This window comes from Acartia tonsa, chromosome 11 (assembly GCF_053477335.1).
Source record: "Acartia tonsa isolate MP-2025a chromosome 11, ASM5347733v1, whole genome shotgun sequence".
Classification (NCBI taxonomy): domain Eukaryota; kingdom Metazoa; phylum Arthropoda; class Copepoda; order Calanoida; family Acartiidae; genus Acartia; species Acartia tonsa.
This window is the reverse complement of record NC_137270.1, coordinates 43328684-43346731: the sequence shown is the minus strand read 5'-3', so window position 1 is coordinate 43346731 and position 18048 is coordinate 43328684. Positions and strand designations below refer to the sequence as shown.

The following is an 18048-nucleotide window of genomic DNA, read 5'->3' as shown; positions in this document are numbered from 1 at the left end:
TTCTGAATGACATCAGTCAAAAAGTTAATTTTAACCAGGACATTTAAAAAGAAATTAAATATTAATGTTATGTGTCTTAACAGTAAACTTGACCTTTGCAAGAATAATTCTAAGAATGTAGCATACAAGCTGGCTGAAACTTTAGTTTTTATAAAGTATATATATAAATATTATCATTTCTTCTTTCTGTTTGAAGAAAGCTATTCATGGAAGATAAGTAATTAGGACTCTTGAGGCTAGTGGTGTAGCTACTATGAAAGATAAAGAAGCAATTTGTGTATATTCATTAGAAGGTCTAGAAATATCTGAATAAATCCCCAATTCTTTGGTAAAATTTGTATTTATTTTGAGAGAGAAGGGACATGGAACTTAATTAAAAAGCTTTTTTTCAATAAGTTCAAATGCATATTGAATTCCTTTAAAAAATCTAGATAAAATAAAACTAGAATTAGGTTATTCTTATTTGCATAGAATTATGCTAATTTTTTCTGTTGTATTGATTTAAAGATTCCAATAGAAATTCATTCAAATAGGAATCTTCTCTATAGGTAACCTGCTCTAGGTATTTAATATTCATCCTCTAATTTTAACAGTGGGGAAAGTGCCATGGCCCAAAACAGGTACAACTCATTAACATTACGACTTACTGACAAAACTCATGCAACTTGGTATATATAGGTTGTATGTCAGTAGTTAGGCCATACAATCATCCACTGTATTAGCAAGATTTTGTTCAAAGATTCACCAAAATAAGACATTGTCATATCCTTCTACTTGAGGTTAAGTGACCCTCTTTGTATTGTATCTCTATTGGCAGAAAACAGATTACAAGAGATGCATAGCTGTTCTATTCTTTGGTTATGTAATCTGAGATAACACCACCTTAACTTGCAATTCACAAATATTAAATATGTATACAGTATCTATTTAGTTTTATGGCAGGTATTATTTAGCATATAAAAATCTTACAAAAAGTGCAAGATAGTTTAATCTTCTGTATTTTAAATTTTTACACTTATTTAGCATTACTTGTTAATGCGTTTATGTATTATTATTATAATTAGTATTAGATATATCATTTTTGTTAATTTAAACAATGTTCAAAGATTGCTAACATCAATTCTGCACACAATAAGATAATCTAAATTTGTAGATGAATGTTTTATGATTACTTATAAGAGGTTTGCAAGAAAAATTGGTTTTAAGTCTGAGCAATTTTCCCAAGAGAAATATAAGGGAGGGAAACAACCCTTAAACAGTGGGGTTATTACAACTAAATAAAGCCAAAAAATTTAATTCACCAAAAGGTAAAAAATCTTCTAATATCTTAATTTTTATCATTATTGGGGTCTAACATCCATTTATTGTACAGTTTATTTTCATAATTGTAGGTAAACCCTTGAAAAATGTTAAATTTAGCATATTTTTCCCCACATTTACACACACCCTTCCATGTAAAGTTTTTGTCCCCCTTGAGGCGGAATATTAATAATTTATTATACTTATGATTGCTATCATACCATGTATCTATTCTCTCTCCTTCTTTCTTCTCTCTCTCTCTTTCTCTCTATCTCTCTCTCTCTCTCTTTCTATCTTTCTTTCTCTCTCTCTCTCTTTCTCATTTTCTAACTTTCTGTCTTTATATCTTTTTTTTGCCTATTTCTATTATTAGTTTTCTCTTTTTGATATTTTTATATTTCTGTATCTTTTTTCTAACTCTTATTCAATTTTGTCTCTCTCCTTTTTGTGTGTATCATGACTAACCCTCTATTTATTCCCCCATCTTTTTAACAAAATATAAATAGAATACCTATGAAATGATTTTTCTCTCTGCTATTAAATTTTAAAATTGAGAATGTTGACATATTTAGTGACATATGTATCTTTTTCATTATACAATTTCTTCAGTTTTAATTAGGAAACAAATTATCTAAATCTCGAAGCTTTTCTATAGTTAATGGTTTTTTTTCTAAGACTTTTACAAAATGGGATCTAATATTAAATTCATTGGTCAACCAATTAAAATTAGTGTTAAAAAATTTTGGATACTATAAAAAACATTCTAATGTTTTTTTTTATTATTGACTATTTACATAGATCCAAGGATGGTTTAAGGCTACTTTACCTACTGCCCTTCCTACTGTAGATACTAGGTGCGCGGTCGCAAGTTTCTCAGAGTGAAATTCGGTTCATAAAGAATATTTATGTTTATAATTATTATATTTTTTACTTTGCTCTATCCCATTTATATATATGCAAGTCTGATAATGTGAAATAAGCCTGGGATCTAAAGGGATAAGACAATGGCCGATAAATTTATGTACATCTCAAAATGATGCACAAAATTACCCCTTCTGTAATTCGAAATTAGAGGTTAACTCGTTAGAACGCTCAACTTAATATATCAACCAAACAAAATTCACTTAAGTCCAAAAGAAGAAGAAAACGTTATTATGAAAAATTGCGGACTAGTGTAATAAACAGCCCAATTGTCCCCTATCTCTGAATTAAGCTTATTTACTTTTTCTTTTAGCTGAACAAAAATAGATAAACAATTTAAAGAATAAAGCAATTTTGTGTCGCCTTGTCAACTTATTATTTTTAAAACAATAACAAAGAAATAAAAAATAGGGAATATTTATTATTGGAAAAATATTTTAACAATCATACATTGTCTTATCCCTTAAGACATGGAAAGAACTGCCGTCAATTTAGGTTGCTAACATGGACATAACTTATTGGTCAGTTCGTTTATCCAGTAGGAATAAGGGGAATGTGGGGGGGGGGGGTTATCGTTATTTTAGCTAGCTACAAGTTTCACTTTATTACAGTACATTGTAATCTGATGTAAGATCCAAGTAATAATAAATCTATTTATTTCAGGTGTATCCTACAGAGGCTCCTGCGGATTTCCAGGTTCTCCAGCTCATGGTAAGTTACAACTTTTTGGTAGCGAATTCAATTTTTTTTTTTTTTTGTCAGGGGCAGTGGCGTCCAAGCTTTTTATTTGGGGGGGGGGGGGTAAAATTTTGAAAATAAAAATTTTGGGGGTACCCCAAGCTCATTTTTTTTGGGGGGGGGAGGGGGGTAATCTTTATTTCATAGAGGCATTTTTTTTTATTTTGGGGAGGGGGTTATAATTGAAAATCCAAAATTTTGGGGGGGGGGGGAAATCACCCCTTTCCTTGGACGTCTATGGTCAGGGGCTTCAAACGTTTCAGGGGAGTAATCTAATGTATCTGTTTTAAATTTTAAATGGGGTAAAATATTGGGTTTCGAAGTTTGAAATCCACGAACATAAAGCCTAAATTTTGCCTTTGGTAGAAAGGGGGTTGGTATTTGGGGTAATTGTAATAGGAAAATTTGTTTTATATTATGCAAGGATCTAAAGGGAAAGGACAATAGCCGATTAGTTAATGTAAATTACCAATGATCATACACAAATTTACCCCTTTTGTAATTTAAAATTAGTGGTTGAAACTTTTGAATACTCAGCATAATGAATCAACCAATCAAAAATAAAATTTACTAAAATCTACAATGATGTTAATCCAACGAATAAGACATCGTTAATATAAAACTTTGGGGACTATTGTAATAATCAGCCCATTGATCTCTTTCTCTCTGTATATTATGAGATTTAATATGGCTAGAACATTTTCTAAATATCATTTATAAGAAGATATTTTGCAACTTTATATATCTTGCTGAAATGTATATAAAACAACTTTTACAGTATGACATACACTTTTATTAGTAGCAAAGCTACTCTTTAATACACTGTATCTGTCCGTCTGATAATTTTAGATATTTTTATGTCAATAAGAGTAAACTACTAGAGGGTGAGGGGTTAAATAACTGTATGTCCCCATCCCAAGGACCTTTTGCCTACTCTCAATTTAGTCTTTAAAATCAACCAATAGTGTTGGGAATATTAACACAGCCAAGTAACAGAAAACAATTTGGTAGCAGACGAAAAAGGTCCTTGGCAAAGAGAGGCAGGTATACATCAATACTATGTCAATCGATAAAGATATCTTGGTGGTATCAATGATTTTCTTGGCTGCTATCAGATATAAACGACTGAAATTTGATGAAATTATGAGCTTAACCAATGAGTGTCTAATATGTTGTCCACTTTGTCCGTAGTTCTTTCGGTAATTCTTTGACAAAATGTAAGTTACTTTGCTTTTTATGGATGTTATCTTTCTTGATATAAAAATATATATTATGTAAGTATAAAAGGATTACAACTATTTTATGACGACATAAAGGTTATGATTCTTTTACCACTATGGTCTCAAGGTTTTCACTACATGTTGCAGAAGTTTTTAAATTATTTGAAATACTACATTTACCAAGTAAATTTTGTTAACGATCCTGGATTGACAGACAGAAGGACAATCAAATCACTGCATCTGTTCACAAGATCTTATTAAACTAATATACGCTTATAAACTAAAACTAAAAAAATATAATTTAAATTTTACTGGCAATGCCCCTTTTACAAAATGTTGACCTTATTTTAAGCTTAGTTTAGGTTAGGTTATTACAAAATGTAAGAAGATCCCTGTAGGGTAGATACATTTTCTTACTTAATACTTTCTTTGAATTCTTACTTAATATCTCAAAACATAACATTTATAAAATTTTGCTGTATTGTATTAACACAATTAGCTTAAGTTTTTAGACAACAGAATAACATCATTGTTTAGTCACAAAGTGTGGTTAGACTTAATAGATTTATTTACCTAGATGAATAATTAGTCGTAATATTCCGTACATAAGAGTAAAACAATAGATGGGGAAGGGGTTAACTAACTGTATGTCCCCAACCCGAGTTTAACAACTTTGGAGACTTTTATTGGATTTTGATTGATTGGTCCATTAAGTTGAGTGTCAAAATGTTTCAACCACTAATTGTAATCTACACAAGGGGTAATTCTGTATATCATCATTGGGAATGTACATCAATTAATTGGCCATTGTCTTTTTCCTTTAGATACCTGCATTATATTTTCTATTTTTCTATTTTACACCGTTGAAAAGAATTTAATATGGCTTTGAAAAGTTACTGCTGAAAAGAGCAACCATATAAGATTGTACAATTTAAACTCGAGTCAAAGTGTTTCTTAGACAAGTTCATGTTTTTATTTTGAAAAAATATATACTACTTTATGTTATTTTTAAGAGTTTATCGGTTTAAAAGTTTGGACACTGCTAAATTGAACTAAGCAATCATAATATAATAAACGTACTTAAAGTTTTTACGCAAACTTAGGGTACCGGGTAATTTCCAGTCCAATGTCCCCTCTCTCCCTGACTAAACATTATGACAACTTAGCTTGAAATACTTTTGCTACGAGGAAAACTCATTTCCTGCTTAGAAAACTTTTGTCAAGTTTATCAGGGTTACTATCATAGTATTATAGTACAGGGAGGGAGAAGATATTGGACTGTTTATTACAATAGTATCCAAGTCTAATAATAATAATGCTTTCTTATCCTTGCTTAGGAACATTATTAAACTTTGATTGGTTGGTTCATTCACTTGAGAGTCCAAACGTTTCAACCACTTATTGTAATCTACCGAAGAGTATTTTTTTTATAATCATGGGGGATGTACAGTACATCAATTTGTTGGCCATTGTCTTATCCCTTGAGATCCCTGAACAGTATTACAGTTTAACGTTTTATTTTAATTTTAAAAAGATAATTTGTAATTGCTACGCTACTTTTTGATAATCAAATTATAAAAGATTAAAAGAAATTACCCAAAAGGGATTTATTAAAAGTGTTTGATGTTTTCAATTAATGAGAATTACAATTTTACTCAGTTAATCTAATTAATTCCAAATGAAAATTCTATAATTTTATATTCCCTCAAAAAATGCTTTTGATGATACCACTTTTTATTACACAAGGATGACAGCATTCATAAAAATGAAGCTCCCCAATTTAGAATTCAGACTAACATTTACACATAATGATTCCTTTAACAATAGGTGAAATCGTACAAAAATCGTCGTCTTAGATTTTTCAAATGGTGAACCCTAGGACAATAAAAAATAATTTTAAAATGTAAAATTATGACAATTATTAGTCTCCTGAATTTAAACATATAGTGTATGATAATTTTTTTTTATGTTTGATATGTTAACTACGCTTTATCACTGTTTTTATCCTTGATTCTGTTGTAATGTAACTAAATTTAAATAAGTCAAGTGTCACTTTTTACATAAACATGAAAAATGCCTTTTCCCCCTTTTATTATCATTTACTAACATTTATTAATTGCTTTAAATATTGAAATTACTTCAGTTAGCAGTAAATATTGAAGTTTTTTAGTAAACTTTCTATTAACTTAATATTTTCTAGTGGCTACGCCCCTAGAAGCTTACCATTCTTTAACATATAAATACTCTATAGGTTGCTCTAAATATATACACCATTCGTGAGTAAAGCACAACAGATATAAAGACACTTAAATGTCGCTTTGAATGAGTTCACCATTATTAAGTTAAACCCTACCAATGTTTAGTATGTATAGGTACTAAAAGTTGCTCTTAATGGGTACGTCATTATTGAGTTAAACCCTACATATAGGTACTATATGCTGCAATAAGGGAGTACCAATTATTGAGTAAAAATCTACAAATATAAATGAACTAATTGCTGCCCTAAATGAATACGTTATAGATAAGTTAAACCAATCTTAGACATATAAAGGTACTTAAAGTTGTCCAAAATAGGTACGCCATTATTGAGTTAAACCCTACATATATGTACTATATGCTGCTATAAATGAGTACGCCATTATAAAGTTAAATCCTACCAATCTTTGACATATAAAGGGACCAAAAGGTTATCATTATTTCAAATTGTTTTCCTTTCCACCTCAATTATAAATACATTTACTACAATTGAAGCGGTGTCATATCAATTCCTCCAAAGTGCCATAAAAGTGTTTTTATATTAGCTAAAAAGACCAGGGATCGAAAGGGATAAGACAATAGCCGATAAATTGATGTACATCCCTCAAAATTACCCCTTCTGTAGAAGACAAAAATGGTTGAAACGTTTGGACACTAAACTAAATGAACCAACCAATTAAAATTCAATAAATGTCCCCAAGGTTGTTATGCCAATGCATAAGAAAACATTATTATAAGACTTTGGGGACTAGTGTAATAAACAGCCCAATGTCCCCTCCCTCCCTGCTAAAAGACACAATAACGTAAAATAATTGGTTTTAATAAAGTAGACGAAAAGAGGGAGTTATACTATGCTTTAGTTAATATGCGAAACTTCTAGCTTTTAAAGATATTAATAAGCGTAAGTGATAGCGCTTCACAATTGAAACATATTTACAATTATATTGCCGATTTTATGTTTGTATTTGTTGTTCAAGGCTACTCTATAGTTATACATAGTCCATAATGCGTTTGTTTTTTTGCTACTTTTAGACAAAGTTTTCCTATCAATTTCCTCTGTATTACACTTTATTGATTGTTTTTATTATCTAAATATTAGAAGCTTGTTATTGCTGTGCAACTTATGGACATAATTGTTCTTGTTTAAACATATTTTGATTTACAAGTCTTTTTATTTATGTTTAATATTTAATACATTTTTTGTTTTATTGGGTTATAAGTTCGCAAGAAGCAAGTTTATTTTAATAGATTTTTAAAGAATCTATAAATATAGACAAAAGTTATATGGAAAATTAGGCAGTCTTTTACCCGCGACCGTGTGTTTGAATCTCGGCTCCACACTGCATCATAACTAAAGACGTTAAAATGGTTTACACTGCTGCTAAGATACGTGACATTAAATATTAGAGTAGGGACAATGTCTTGGCCCAAAATATGCGCAACTCATTATAATTCATAATAAGGACTTTCAGACAAAGATTATACAATCAAACTAATCCTTATTTTTAATATATTTAAAAAGTACGGGGAGATTTTTGTGCTCACTAGGCATTTTAAAGGAAAGCACCCATGTTTTCAATATTTTAATGTCTAGTAGGCCTCTTTTTAAAATTATTTCCTGCAATTACTTTACTATTTATTTAATTATAATCAAAGGTACGCAGATTATTGTCTTTCGTTTTGTCAGGGCTCAACATCCTCGCTTCAGTCCAAGAAAAATCAAACCTTTACAATTTTTAAAATCAGTTGGAAGTCTAAACCTGACCCAAAACTCCCCCTTTTGCGTCAGTTTTAGAAAATGTAAAAAGCGTCCAAATGGGTTTAAATTTGAGGACTCATCGCGGCTGACGCGCGGCTACTTTTTGTTCACCTTTTAATATAGCGCAGTTTCTATGTTAGGTGCTTAATACATGTTTGCACGTCCATCAGTACACCATTTCTCATATTGATGATATAAATTTAAAGTTTATTGAAAAAATTTCTGATTAAAGAAAACGATTTCGTAAAACCCTATCCTTTGTACATTTATAAACTTCTTAAAAGCTAACCAATTAAACCGGTATTAGGAAGCTTAATAGTTATTTATTACATCATATTAAAGACAGCTGTCAGCGATTAGTAAAATAATGAAAAAGAGGATGAAATACTGTTGTTATCTTTCTATTGATCGTCCTTATAGCTGTTACTTTATGGGAAGCTTTATATGATGAACAAACAACTAAATTCACTAGATCACCTCAAACGACGTAATTTAAATAGTAGCACCGCTACTAATTCTATTATATGAAAATAAGTTTTTACCGCCAAAAATAATAAATTGTGGTTACTAGTGTAAAGTATACAACCACGTTAAAAACTTTTAGATTCATACAATTTAGTCAAAATTAAAAACAATTCATTAAAGCATTTCTAAATATAATTTTTATCGTTGAGTTACTACATTATTTGCCCCAAGAGGTAATTAAAAAAAGATTAGGTACGTGCCTAAAAAAAAAATGTTTTTTGAGGGGTTTGGGGTGTCCTACCCCCCAAGAAAATATCCTATAACCACCACAGGACCAGTAGGTATATTCTTTGAAGAGTAGAATCCAAACGGTTCAGTGGTTACCGAGATCTTAAGGGACGGACGGACGGACAGACATCATTCTACTTTGTATTATAGATATGTGTCTGTTCGTCTGTCTGAAACATTTTGATGTGAATTTCTCGGCTTCCATTTAAGACGAACACCTGAATTTTTGTGAATATTTCCAATGACAATGTATTTCCAGTATAAGATGTACATGATCTGTCGCAGTGTAGGTCATGCTACAAAAGACTTCAAAGTATTTTTTTTTTCAGAGATGTTCTTAATTGCTACCAAAGACACACTGATAATTTTTTTGTGTGAAGATTCTCTTGAACAATGAGCACCTAACTTTAAACTTTATTTATCAGTCTATTTTCTTATCCTTATACTAAAGTAACAGGATGTCTGTGTGTTTGTGTGTTTGTACCGAAGGATCTCGCTAACCGCTGAACCGATCGGGTTCTCCTTAACAGGGTAGCTTCTCATAAGTCCCGGAAAGGTTTATAACTATTTTGGGGGAGGGTACCACCACCCTCCCAAGAGAAATGACAAAAAAATCAAATAAAGAGGTATCGTACATAAAAAATTAACTTTAACAAACAAAAACATTTAAAGTGCCACTAGAGGCCTCTAGGGGCGTAGCCGCTAGTCTTTAATATTATACTAGTAAATTTCTAAGTATAGATGTATAAACCCAGACAACAATCTGATTCCAGTGGCGAGGACCTTTTTCGTCTGCTAGAAAATTGCTTTCTATTCTTTTGTAGCTTCTTCGTTGTGTTAATGTTTCTGACGCTATTGACTGACTTTCTACAACCCAATTGAAAGTTGGGACAGGCTCCCCACCCCGTCAACATACAGTTATTTAACCCCTCCCCGCTCTAGACCAAGAGTTTATGGGAACACAGTAATAGTACTATAAATTTTACCGTTGGTCAATAACGGCCTCTCATTGGCTAATTTTTTTTGTTACGTAATAATCAGTCAGACACTATTACTGTGTTCAGTTTATGGCTTTGTAACCTTTTTTAAAAAAATTTTCATCAGATTTTATATGAACACCCTACCATTTATGTTTAATGTGAGGTTTATTTCTGACATTTTTCCAATTTCATGTTTAAAACTTTATTTGTTTTATTTTTAATCAATTTATGCAGAATTTTGTCATTAAAGTGAGTAATTAGATATTACATTTTTTATACCAAAGTTTTTTTCAAGTTGTTATAAAAGGTTTATAATGGATAAAACAATTAAGGCAATAAATTTCACATTAACAACAATGTAAACGTACTGGTGGAACTGGTTGGACTCTGCAATGCTAGTTTGTACTACCCAATCAAAATCTTATATGAAAAAAGTTCTAAAGCCAACAAATGAGATAATGTGTGAATAAAACTATGGGTATTAGTATAATTTACAGTCCAAAGTCTCCTTCCTCCATGGTACTCTATCATCCAACCTCATAAATCATTTAAAAATTGCTTTTTTTGTTTTGTGGTAGTTTATTGACAATATCTCTAAACAAATGTGAACTCTGAAATGAAATTTATGTTTTAAAATGAATCATAAGACAAATATTTTTGAAATTTTAATTCTTATCTTTCCAACCATATAAAATATTTTTCCTAATTATACTTAACTGACTCTACTCCTTACAGTAGACCCACTACCCCACCCAGTAAATTGTTAAGCCTATTTGACAGACTTGATAACTTTGGGGTCCATCTAAAATAAAAAATTCGCATGGATCTTTATTGTAAAAGACAATTGTCCTTAACTTAATGTATGATAATTTATATTAAACAAAATTTCTTCTTGAATTGAAAAAAAAATACTGATTGGAAAGTTTAGACACTGCTAGATTGTAACAACCAATCAGGTTTTAAGTATCCAAATCTTTCCTCCCTCCCTTGATTTATCACTTTAAAGTGACTAATTTATAGATGAAGGGGGGGGGGGGGTCAGAATGCCCCAAGTGTAAAAAAGAGTGATATTACCTAATCTTTTCCTTTGTGGACCAACTATAATAGAAAAGAGGCATAATGTTATTATGAAGTACTCATACATAACAACAAATTTTTAATACAAGAAACAATACTTTTAGTCCTATTACGGAAAAGTAAATAATGAACCGATTAAGTTTTATTTTTATAAAGCTTGTCACAGATCCTGATACGGGTTAAGGCTATTTTATTTGAAAATTAAGTCTAAGGGGCTTCACATTTAAAGGGCTAAAATTTTGAGATAAAACTATTTCAAGTCTTGAATCTCAAAATAACAATCTCATTATTTATGTGGTGCTTCTCTAAAAACGAGAACTAAATCAGTTCAGTAGTTATTAAAATCTTAATACATACTACAACTTTATATATTAGTGTTAAAAACTTGAAATTATTGGAATTTAATTTAATCTAAAAGTCTTTTGCAGTCATTTTGTAGGAAGATCTTATTATTATTTTGAGTATAATCCTTTAATACGTTCTTCTGTTTTCTTTTTAGATTATAACTTAGGAACTTTACAAAAATATCAAAATAAAAACATTTAACAAAATGGGAATGTCTGTAACAATTTTGAACAAGATAGACAACCAATTGCCTTCGACTGAAGATTGTTGTATAACTGGCTTGCTGACAATAAAATATGGCAGCTAGGATTTTTTAGCAGATATATGGCCGCTAAATGCCGCTAAACTAATTATTCTCTGACGACGTTTCCTGTTCAATAATACTTAAATCTAACGAAGTCAATGGGAATTAATATAGATTACATGAATATTCTTGCTTAGACCCATCAAATGTTTTTCCTAGCTGGCTAACGGTACCCTCATCATCCCCACCCCCTGTCCATCCCATCCACCTCTTGAGGCATTGGCAAATATCTAAGGACTATATTAAAAATCTAATTTTAATTGACGACAAAAATTCTCCTGTAACAATATCCATTCTATTCTATATTCATTCCACTTGTACAATGTACAAAAAAGTAAAGTAAAGTGAATGATTATCCATCTATTATTTCAGGTATTTTACAAGAGGAGGAGAAGTCTGCCTATCTACCCGGGGACTCCGTCTCTTACAGGGAACATTTTTATACAGTCGACAGCGACTTCATCCATGAAATTCGGCCTCTGAACCATTTTTTATTAAATGTAAGGGATCTCAATGTATAAGATAATGAACAATAAATCTATGCACCCCATAATTAAGAAAAACAAAATTAAATGCCTTCTGTTAACTAAAATTATTTGTATATAAAAGTCTAGTCCTAGATTGATACCAGCCAATCAATATTCATTAACAGTTTCTAAAGAGTTAGGCCAACAAATGAGAGAACTTTTTATAAACCTTGCGTACAAGAAAAAGTTTCAATTCAATGTCACCTTGATAATACACTAAAGTGAAAATTTCTTAGACTAACCATATAGTTAAGGATTTTCTATACAATTTTCTTTATAAATATTTAAGGCTTAGGAAACTTAAATCCTATGTTAGCCTACACAATTTTTATGGATTTTGCGCTCTAAAATGCCAGAGCTTTTTAATCTATAAACATATTACTTAGATATTTTCGATAAAAAATAAACGAAAATTGGGCCTAAGAAATATAAGTTCTAAAAGTGCCTACTTAATATGATCAAGTTAAATGTTTACATCAGGGATCTAAAGGGATAAGCCATCGGCCGATAAATTAATCCACATTGATGATACACTAAAGTACGCTTTCTGTAGTGGCTAAAACGTTTATACACTCAACTTAATGAGCCAACCAATCAAAATTCAATAAACGTCCCCAATGTTGTAAAGCCATGAATAAAAAAAGTTATTATAAAACTTTGGGGAATAGTGTAATAAACAGCCCATTGTCTACTCCCTCCCTGTGTTAACAAGCTAAAGTGTAGAATATTTAGTTAAGTGTTGCTACCTTGCCCCAGGCTTAGTTATAATAATAGATATATTATTACTTGGATGTTGCACCGGTTTTTTTATGTACTCTGACAAAGTGTTGTTTGCTGCTGGCTAAAATAATGATACCCTCAACCACCCGCTTTACCCGATTCCCTCTCATCCTACTGGATGAGTAAAATGACCAATAAATAGGTCAATATTACCAAGCAAAATTGACGACAAATTTTTCCCTGTCAATATATCCACGTATATCTTATATCCATTGTTATGATACTTTAGACAAGGTTACAAATACCATTCCAGCACAACATTTTAAAAACTTTAATCCAACATTTTTAGACTAACAAGCATATTCTGTTATAGAAAGTTTTTGTCTGTTTAGATCTTCCTAACCACTGAACCGATTAAGTTTCCTCTTTAATGAAGCTTCACATAGGTCCTGGTATGGCTATAGGCTATTTCATTCTTAGATTTAAGTCTTTAGGTAGTTTTAGGCTATGTTTCTTCCCACTTACCCCTTTCGTTACCGATTGAAAAATATTTAGTAATTTTTGCTTAATATAGTATAATAGGTATATGTTTTTATTAAAAGACAACTGCTTAAAAGCAGGACTCGACGCACAAAATTTGGCTGCGGCTGTCTGGTGGCTGGCGCGCAGCTGCCGAGCCCTGCTAAAAAGCCATTAAGAATTTGTGTTAGCAAATATTTGATTACTATTATAGTGTAGTAACCTATATTGTTGAAATGCAGGAATTTTGGTTGCACAAATCTTTGCAGTTTAGATTCTGCACAATAGAGTTAACATAGATAGATACACAATTAGTGTATCATGTTTTTTTTACATTTAGGTTCGGGTTGTTAGAAACTGGTAGCTTTAACAGTTCAGTTAGTTCCATTAGAATCATCCTATTAATTTAAAACTTCTAATTTTATCATTTTTTAGTTTTTAAAAATGGTTTATTTTTCTTATTATCTTTATTTTTGAATATTGATTCTTAGGGCGATTAGATACAACTAGTAAAATATCTGTATAATTATTAAATTAAGTCTTAAAATACAATAATTTGATTTCTCGTATTCATTCGAATCCGGTGGATAGGAACCGGTTCTCATCCATACGAAAAAACTATGTCTAGCATCGTATTATATCCGGCTTTCTACGAATATAGAAATGTACAATCATAAGATTAAAACCAGTTTTTTTAGCCGTTGCCTTCGGCACCTCGGGGCTAAAAAACTAGTTTAAATATCATAATTGTACTTTCTATATCCGCGGATAGCCGTTTATAATACGATGCGAGAAATAACTATTAATTATATGATAAAAGACTCAAAGTATTTAGGGAAACTAAGGAGAGAACCTGGTGATAAAACTTTAGGGACGATTATAGTTTCAGACCAATATCCCATCCCTTCCTGCTATTTGCATTCTAGTTTATTGTATCTAATAGTAAGAAGTCTGCGGCAATAACTATATTACACCTAGACCCCTAATCAGTAAATTTGACTAATAAGAACACAGTGTACGATTAATCCGACCATATTATTCGTTAGAACGTGTACAAATTTTATTAAGAAAGATCGGTTATTTGTCCGGAGACAGCGTAAAAAGCCGTCAAAAAAATGACGTCATACAATAAAATGACCAATGAGAGGCCAGTATATATTTTGCCATCGGTCAACTACAATGTATACTGGCCTAACATTGGTCATTTTATTGTATGACGTCATTTTTGGAGGCACTTTACGCTGTTTCGGAAGTCAGCTATAGTAGTTGAATTTCATAGAATAAAGCTAGCTTTCAGAAAGTTATATTGTCTAATGTCTAAAATTATCGTCGCTTAACAATTCTCATTGCCCATCTAGTTTAAAAATCTATTATCTAACAGTGAGAAGCCCCAGGCATCTAAACACTGTCAACACAAATATGCACTAAGCACTTTTTTTCTAACAAGTGTTCATCAAAAACAGCTCAAATTAAACATTATTATTAGCAGGGCAATGGATAGGCCGTGTGAATTTTTATGAAATCTTTAGGATTTAGGATAAAAAGAGTTATTTTTGGTCATGGAAAGAAAAACGAAGTGGTGGGCTTCGTCGTATTTTCTCCGTAGCTGTTGATAAGTTATTTTAGGTAAATATTAATGATTGCCCCGCAGGGTTAGAGTTCCCCTTAGGGGCTAGAAAAAGGGGCAAAAATATTGTGAAAATAAGACGAAACCCGCCACTTCGTTTTCTTTCCATGGTCCTTTTTAAAAGATTTTTATACTACTTTTATTTACTATCTGAACCATTATTTGTAATGCATGAACAGATAAATTCAACAAACCAAAGGCATAATAGGAAGATATTTAATTTGTTTTAAAATTCATTGATAAGTCAGATCTATTTATTGATAAATATTATAATCATACCCACGGGGCTTCAATGACATTGTAATTTTATTTGACAAACTTTATTCATGAAATGGTCACATAATTATCTTATCAAACTCATTCATAAATATCTATTCAAATATTTAAAACTGTTATTTTATTATTAGGATGGTAATATAGAATCTTAAAAAAACATATGAAAATATTAAGGGATTAGACAATGAAAAATAAATTGATGTACATTCCCAATAATCATAAATAAAACTACTTCTTCTGTATTTTATATAAATTTATGATCAACCAGTTCAACCATCCTTTATTTTTTTAGAATCTTTATCTGTGATTGCTAGGAAAACAATTTACATAATAATTTAGAATTATATTGAAATATTTTACAAATATGCAGATACAGGATGTGTCACTAAATTTAAAAACTGTCCAAGCTAACTTTAGGTTCCAGGTACTAGCTTGCAGGTCTCTAGAAAACTTGAACGGCTCCTATAACCGCAATTTTTTTTACATGATTTTGTATAAATTGATCTTATTTGATGTGTCCACTTTAGCCATTTTCATTAAAAAAGAACCTAAAAACAAGTGTTACTTTATTAAGGGGTTAAGGAAGCAAAATTTGACTTTTTACGTTGATATCTTACAAAAAATCAAAAAAGAAAATCACATTTTTTACTTATTACAAGAGTCTAATGTTAGAAGAGATTGTATTGAAGATTGATAAATGCGCCAGTTAAAGCAACACACCCTGTACATGTGATATAATTTTGGAGTGAATAAGGTTATACAAAATTGGCCCTCAATTTAGCACTTTCAAACTTTGTATGGTGGGGGTTATAAATGTACTCCTGAATTCTTAGGAGGGCATAATTTAAACTGCTATAGGCATATTTATAAAACAATAATCTTTAATTAGGTGTTTTATTTAGCTGTTTAAATGAACTAGGAAAATAGATCTTAGTCCATGTAAGAACGTTAGAGGATGATTGTCTATCTATGTGTCTGTGAGCTTGTAGCGAAGGATCTCGCTAACTGCTGATCCAATATGTTTCTCCTTTACGTTAACCACCTCTTAGGTCCAAGGAATACCTGATTTTTAACCGAACAAGTAAACAGAAGTAAATTCAAATGCCAAACTTCCTATAGAAAGCATATACATAAATTTATTTTATTTAATATGTATTCAATAAATATTCACATATTCAATTTAAACATATTGTTGCTTTCAATATTATTCAGAATATGTAAAAAAGTCCAACGTCCTCAAATGTAATATGTAACAAATCAAGTTCCAAACCCTACCTTCATAAAATTTATAAAATGGTCTGGAATTTGCAATAAATGTCTATTAAAAGCAGCAGCCGCAACAGAATATTGAGAAATATTTAGTTACTTTCCCTCTCAATTCTTTTCTAGCATTGAACCCCCCCTCCCCCTAAATAATTTTTGAAAAAATAAGGAAAGGGGGAGAATAGTTTTTCCATATGTCTAACCCAAGCGGAAGGGGGACCTCAATCTACAGTGTCCTAACCCTTTTGGGTTATCTAGTACCAAATATAACCTAACATAACCTGTCTTAAAGTAATAACAAACAAAAAAGTATAGCCGACTAAGGTTGAGGTATTAATAAGGTTTTTTTTCTGTGCTACTCATAGATAAATTTGCCATTGACGTTTTTTTTTGTCGGATTTTGGCATCTTTGTGTAAATACCAAAGTCAAATATTAAATATTATGGGCATAAAAAGCATTTAATAGTCATCTGAATTCCATTATATTTCATCATTTTGTAAATTAATACCCCAAACTTTAATTAAATGAAAATCTGTTTGATTTATATTTTTTTTAAAGATAACTTGAAAAGTCATGATGAATTTTTGATAATAGATAAATGTCCTAACTATTACAAACCAATCATCCAAACTTAAGGAATAAGACAGTGCAGTGTGAACGGAGATTTGATACAAACTCCTAAACGGTAGATTAGAATTATTGATATCAAAGCTTGGCCAATGCTATTTTAAACCAAACAAACAAAGTTTTATAAAAGTACCCAAGATGTTGAAGCCAACGAATGGGAGAACAACTGTTTCCTCAATCCCTGTTATCCCGGTTGGCTGGTAATGAAAATTTATTCATATTTTTGCTTTAGAAAATATTCAATATTCATACAATGGATATATAATACTTGGATATTGTAACCAGGGAATTTTTCATTTTAGGTTGCTAATTTAGTCCTCAGTTATTGGTCAATATTTTTCTCTATGGTTATTGTAGGGGTTGGGGTAAAATCATATGGGGGGAGCATCGTTATATTAGCCAGCTGGGAAAAAAATTTTATCAGGGTATGCGAGAATCTCTTACAATATCCACGTATTCTATATCCATTATTCTTGCAGACTAAAATATTAGCAATGGCAGATGCTGTGAGTATTGGTGCAAAAATGGGGACATGATTCCAGTGACGTCATATTTTTCTTTCCCGAAAAAGGGAAGGGGGGAAGAAAATCTCTTTTTTTCTTTCCCCCTTCCCTTTTTCGGGAAAGAAAAATATGACGTCACTGGAATCATGTCCCCATTTTTTGCACTAATACTCACAGCATCGCAATGGCACAGTTAGAAATATCAAAAATGTTGTGTCATCTGAGTGAAAATAAAAAAAAACATAATATTTTTGTTATTGTAAAAAAATTACTACTTTTGAAACTAAGACAGCTGTATATTAAACTAGTCCCCAAAGTTTTGTATAACGTCTT

General features: G+C 30.9%; 1 protein-coding gene across 1 annotated transcript in view; it reads left to right on the top strand.

The window, feature by feature from the left end:
• The window catches only part of LOC145332548 (uncharacterized), a 186734-nt gene that overhangs the window by 32556 nt on the left and 136130 nt on the right, over positions 1–18048 (top strand). The window contains exons 3-4 of the mRNA XM_080177550.1: positions 2884–2931; positions 12025–12082. Of these exons, the coding sequence (XP_080033676.1) occupies positions 2884–2931; positions 12025–12082 (106 nt within the window). The remainder of the gene's footprint in view (positions 1–2883; positions 2932–12024; positions 12083–18048) is intronic.